The 4,663-nt window shown below is 36.0% G+C and overlaps 1 protein-coding gene across 1 annotated transcript; it reads right to left on the bottom strand.

Annotated features, from left to right (window-relative positions):
- Positions 1-579: 579 nt before the first annotated feature.
- LOC148999587 (heavy metal-associated isoprenylated plant protein 1-like) lies at positions 580-2,522 on the bottom strand. Its single transcript, XM_089140976.1, has 5 exons — positions 2,428-2,522; positions 2,174-2,318; positions 1,721-1,917; positions 1,547-1,634; positions 580-1,366 (listed from the first exon to the last, which is right to left on the bottom strand). The coding sequence occupies exons 1-5, from the start codon at positions 2,434-2,436 to the stop codon at positions 918-920; spliced, it is 888 nt and encodes a 295-aa protein (XP_088997102.1). The 5' UTR covers positions 2,437-2,522; the 3' UTR covers positions 580-917.
- Positions 2,523-4,663: the final 2,141 nt, after the last annotated feature.

The following is a 4,663-nucleotide window of genomic DNA, read 5'->3' as shown; positions in this document are numbered from 1 at the left end:
GGTTATTGAGATTTGAAACTATGGTCCTGAGCATCTTTGTATAATTCAACCATTAGAACTAGTATAGTCAAAAATCAATATGAATAAGGTTATGAGATTGCTTGTTAAGTTGCACTGGCCATAAAATAACTTGCTTTATTGCTATTGTATGGATATTGCCAGAGCTATTCTCGAATCAAAACACTTGATATTTTAGAAATTTAATGAATATATAATATAATTTATGGTGAATAATATTTTCAACACGCTAAGAACTTCAATTGAAATAACTATAAGAAGTAATTGGAAAAATGGACCGTGACACACATGACCAGGCTTTCCATAAGAGAAAACCAGTGACCAGGTAATAAAGCGCATTTCCCTGTGCTTCTTTACAAATAAATCCATGTAACTACGAAAGAAAGCATTGACGATTAAGATGAAAGAATTTGTATTCCTATCGCATGGATATTGCCTAAGCTGTTCTCCCATCAACACTCTTTGATATTTTTTAAATCTCATGCATGAATATTTAATATAGTTTCAAGCTAATAATATCTTAAACACACTAAGAACTTCAATATTGGAATGAAATCAATCTCTGGAAGTTTCTACCCAAAAAAAAATCACTAGAAGTTAAATGATCAATGAATGAGACAAAATTGAAAATTGAACTAAGAAATTGGACGAAATGAGACATCATCACATACATCTTTTTCAACAAAACATTCAACAAAACCGGATCCACCATGCCCGGTTCGTTGAACTAAACCTATCAGAATCCCAATGCCTCTTATCACTACTCTACATACTCTTTTGCCAGCTGGCCCCACCCATTTTACACTTTACTTCTTTTTTTTAAAAACAAATTCATTATTTACATCCGTTAATTTTCCACATTTTCTCCGGTTGGACCGGTTCTCTAGATTTTTCATTTTTCACATGATGGAGCACGCATTCGGATTTTCATCACTGAAAAGCTGTGGAGGGTACACGTACTCCACCACGTACCCAGGTGCGTAATACTCGAACTTGTTCACCTCCACTTTTGGTGGCTCTTCCTTTTTCTCCCCCTCTCCTCCGCCGCCACCGGCGGCTGCGCCAGCCGCAGCTTTGCCGTCTCCGCCACCCTCAGCAGCTTTCTCTTCTTTCTTCTCTTCTTTCTTCTCTTCCTTCTTCTCTTCTTTTTTCTCTTCCTTCTTCTCTTCCTTCTTCTCTCCACCACCTTCTTTGTCCTTCTTCGGTTCTTCCTTCTTCTCTGGAACTGGAACAATCTCTACACTTCTCTTAAGTTTATCTTTAAGGTAAGGTGTGAGAATTTTAGTGTCCATTGTTCCTTTCACTGTCACCAAATCCTTGGTTTTGTCAATGTCCACGCTTTCCACGCCTGTTGATATTCATTCATTTCCAACCGTTAGTTACAGAAAATATTGAAATCATATTCGTGAAACCTAAGAAACCAGAAACCCAAAAGCTCGCCCATCATTCAATTTTTTGATTTAATTTTAGGTAGTTGGTGGTTATAAGAAAGTCTTAAAAAAAATCATTACTGATAAACACAGCTCACCTTTAATTTTCAAAATTATCCGGCGAATCTTCTGGATACAACCGTCACAGTGTAATCTGATCTTCAGAACTACCGTCGTCGACGGAACCTGTTTACCATTAATTAGAACAAAACAGAATTAGTTTCATACGGTTCTTGATGTTTAATTTTAAAATTAATTCATGATTCTAGTACCTGTTTGGGTTTCTGTTCATCTGGCTTCTTCTCTGGTTTTGCTTCCGGCTTCTTGTCTCCTTCTTTGGGCAAAGGAGAGATTAGTTCAACCTTCTTCTTCGTTTTCTGCTCTATCCTCTCTCTGACCTTCACTGGATCTATTTTCCCTATCACTGTTAGCTTGTTACTGCTAAAATCGATTTTCACATCTTCAACACCTGAAACCACCACAACCAACCATAACACCACAATCAACAAAACGCGTAAAACAGAACAGACAGAACGAATCAAATTAATGACAACGTACACCAATCAGGAAGTCAATAAATCAGTGAAAACATTCAAAAGAATCCAAATTTGAAGTTCCGTAACAAATTTGAAGAGCTAATAAGAAACTCTTCAGCAATTTGTTGAATTTCAACTCCAAATATAAGAAGACGAACACTGCAAATGGAACAGAGAGTGGATTAATACCTTGAAAACCCCTGACAGCCCGCTTTATTTTTTTGGCACATCCTTCGCAATGCATGTCGACCTTCAGAACCGCCATTATCGATCCATCTTCCTTCTTCCCTCCTTCGTCCTTCTTCTCACCATCGCTTGTCTTCTGATTATCTTTCTGCAATGAGAGAAAGAATACATAGAAACCCAATAAATTCCTCAAATATAACGGAACATCGAATTCAAAATTCAAACTTGAGAGAAAAGAGGAGGAGAAGGCAACCCACCTCACCCATTATAGCTTGCTTTTCTGTTTTGTTTCTAACTTGTGGAACGAAATGACCTGGAGAAATAATGTTGAGGCACTTGCAGGGGAATAAATAGACAGAGTTGCGGTACATCATACATGTGAACTCATGATGATGGCTTATGTTATGCATCTGAAAGCGAGCACATGTTACATGTATGGACATTATGATGCACATGCATGTGTGATGATGGGTCACTCCTGCGTTGTTACCCGCCCTGGATCTTGTCAGAAAATTTATGGATGTTATTATTTCATTGGCTGTTCATAGTAGGGTCCACAAGGGAGGACGCGTAGGAATTTAATTGTCTCTACCACACTAACACGGTTCAAAATGTAATAGACATATTTACCCTTGAACGTTTAATCAAATAAGGAAATTTTTATTATATATTTTTTTAAATAATTCATGGTTGTTTTTCATCCTACCTCTTTTTTCTTTTTTTCCTCAAAAAATTGGAGGGCTAAAGATAAATTGTCTATAAAATTAAATGGGAGAATTAGTAATGCCTTCTTGTATTATAACTTAATTACTATATTATTTCTTGTACTTTTTGAATTTATGAAATTATTAATACTTGTCATTAAGCCCATTAGTTAATTGATCACATGATATTTTTATATTTTTCAAAAACCTCAAAATAATTTACAGTTTGTTATTATTTAAGGATAATTATTGATGCACTTTTTTTTGGTATGAATGCCACCTTGTACTATAGGTTAGTTACTTATTAAATCCGGTTCTATATTAAATTACTATTTCCTCTTTTTTCCTTTAAACGGTGTTTAATTAAGATTGAATCTGTAATTTTTATTTTGCCCTTCACTACAATTAAGAAGTCAAAAGATGATATTAACACTCATTTAGAAAAAAAAACCATGTGGCACACCAATTTGTCCCTTATATTCTAGTCATTTTGGATGTCAAATGGTCGCAACCTGATGAGATGACGTAAAAGGTAAAAGAGTAATAACAACTTACCCAAAAAAAAAAAAAGAGTAATAACAAACTGCAGGGTTATTCTAGGGATTCTGAAGAATTCAAGGATGTCGAATCATCAACTAACCAATGAAGCTTAACTATAGTAGACATCAGTCATTTGAGGCAAATTCTCAAGTCGGGTTAGTAACGTAAAAACGAACATGGAGTGAGGTGTAATTAAGCTACAATACAAGGGGCATTAGTTAATCTAACAAAAGGGCAAAATCGACACTAACACTATTAGAAGTAATGGGTAGGAGTAAATTTATAAAAAAGTAGGGTTTGACTAGTAATTAAGCTATAATATGGCGGGCAACAGTAATTATCCCAATTTAGAAATACAACAAATGTAAAGTTAACTCCATTATTTAAAGAGTAGATTCGATTCGAAATATAATTTGGAACAAATAGGATGCAAATGTAATAGAATGAATTCTAAGGGAGTAAATGTAATAAGTAGTACACTTAGACGATGTGTGTGTAATACGCAATATTTGTTAGCATACCACAACAAGTAAGCTCAGTTGGAAACACCAACACTTCATAAATAGGACGTTAAAAGTTTGAAGTACCTTCGATTAACTTTGGCTTAACGGTTTGTAACTTTAGGTATTATGATCCATGTAAGATCGTAACGGCCACGATCTGCCGCCATATAAGACTAGGGACAGCACTTGCGAGTCTGCGACGGCTAGTGGAGTCAATTGACTATTTTGCCCATCCTTTGACATCACCGCCGCCAAAATGTTACTAGGTTGATCAAGCACATGTAACAGCCAACCTACTATTACTAAAAGGACCTTTTCCTTTTAACTTCTCAACGGGGGAGTTTTTCCGATTCTGACCCACATTTGACTGTCTCCTTTAAATCCAGTGGAACAAGAAAACCCGGGGCAGCCAGACAGGCTTACTTTCAACTTTCAACTTTCAACTTCACGTGAGGTTCAATTCCTGTCCTGTGTTCCTGACTTTTTATAATTTGGTCTCTCAAGTCTCAACTACCCCTTGAAAAGCTACCACAATGTCTACGTTGGTCATTTTGGAAGAGATAACTCTGGTGCTCGTTTCTGCGAGTTGTGCCTCATCAATGATGCAATCATGCAACAACGTAAAACATAGGCACTTAAAATTCCAATGGACTAATGAAAAACTAGAAGTAATGGCAGAATGAAAAGATAGATGGTTCAGATTTGTCAAATTAATTACCTTTGTTCATACCCATGCGTGGCCATTG

Source organism: Hakea prostrata, chromosome 11 (assembly GCF_041222555.1).
Source record: "Hakea prostrata isolate BN-2017 chromosome 11, UWA_Hpros_2, whole genome shotgun sequence".
Classification (NCBI taxonomy): domain Eukaryota; kingdom Viridiplantae; phylum Streptophyta; class Magnoliopsida; order Proteales; family Proteaceae; genus Hakea; species Hakea prostrata.
The sequence above is the reverse complement of the archived record's forward strand: the minus strand, read 5'-3'. Positions and strand labels throughout refer to the sequence as shown.